The 998-nt window shown below is 35.7% G+C and overlaps 1 protein-coding gene across 1 annotated transcript; it reads right to left on the bottom strand.

Moving 5' to 3' along the window:
- Nucleotides 1-404: 404 nt before the first annotated feature.
- LOC101249207 (agamous-like MADS-box protein AGL62) lies at nucleotides 405-998 on the bottom strand. The gene has a single exon (XM_004229525.1). The coding sequence runs from the start codon at nucleotides 996-998 to the stop codon at nucleotides 405-407; it is 594 nt and encodes a 197-aa protein (XP_004229573.1).

Raw genomic sequence — 998 nt, 5'->3', positions numbered from 1 at the left:
GTGGTGCTTGTCTTGAAGCAATCTGAAGGTAAAACTTGGTGGATAGATTCTCTAAAATACAGGGGACAAATTATGTTCTGTACCTCCTTTAATGTATAATTATCTATGACAACAAAAACTCTTTAGATCGACATTGGGTAGTAGTTATTACTTAGGAAGGTTACCATGATATGTGAAAATTATAAACTAAGTGTTGTAAAAAGATATTCTTTTTTAAATGGACCAAAAAAAAGTAAGACAAAGTAATTCGAACGAATAAAGTACCAAAATAAAAGCTTATCCCATTCCATGATGAACATACTGAAAGATAAAATTATGATCAAAACTTAATCATAAATATGAAAGAGACTTAACTCTATAAATACCAAATGAAGTTATTGAACTTTAAATAAAGCAAGAAAAAGCTATTCACCGGAACCAGATGACCCTTCGCCGGAATAGGACGGAGTGCTTTCCGTAGCTCTTAAAGGAGCGAGTGCACTTCCAATAGTTTGATATGGGAATTCAATACCACACTCCACAAGTTGGATTGCTAGTTTTTCAACGTTTTTATCCGCAGCCTCCAAGGACTCACACAAGATCTTAAGGTCAAAAAAGCTAAGTTTTTCATTTGGAGGTTCTATCCTCAATGCTTGAAGTGCTTGCCCATGTTTTCTTTCTCTTTTGAGTGATATCTCCAACCTGTTAAGCTTTTCATTGATCTCATCAATATTGGCATTTTGATGAGCTACAATAATGGGGTTAGGATCATCAGTGTCGGGTGGAGGATTATCCCCGACAAATTTATTCACAATTGACTCGACGGAAGGATGTCCAAATGCGTATACTTTGTTGCTGGGAGAAAAAGCTACAATAGCAACATTAGCACCACACAAAGTAGAGAGCTCACTTGCCTTTTTAAATAGGCCAGCACGTCTTTTTGAGAATGTTACTTGTAAGTTGGTTTGATTTTGCATCTTCACAATTTCAATTTTTTTACGGCCATTGGGTTTTCTCAT

Source organism: Solanum lycopersicum, chromosome 1, assembly GCF_036512215.1.
Source record: "Solanum lycopersicum chromosome 1, SLM_r2.1".
Lineage (NCBI taxonomy): Eukaryota > Viridiplantae > Streptophyta > Magnoliopsida > Solanales > Solanaceae > Solanum > Solanum lycopersicum.
The sequence above is the reverse complement of the archived record's forward strand: the minus strand, read 5'-3'. Positions and strand labels throughout refer to the sequence as shown.

Coding starts and splice junctions, on each gene's coding strand:
- LOC101249207 (XM_004229525.1), bottom strand. CDS start 998: ATGAGAAAACCCAATGGCCGTAAAAAAATTGAAATTGTGAAGATGCAA.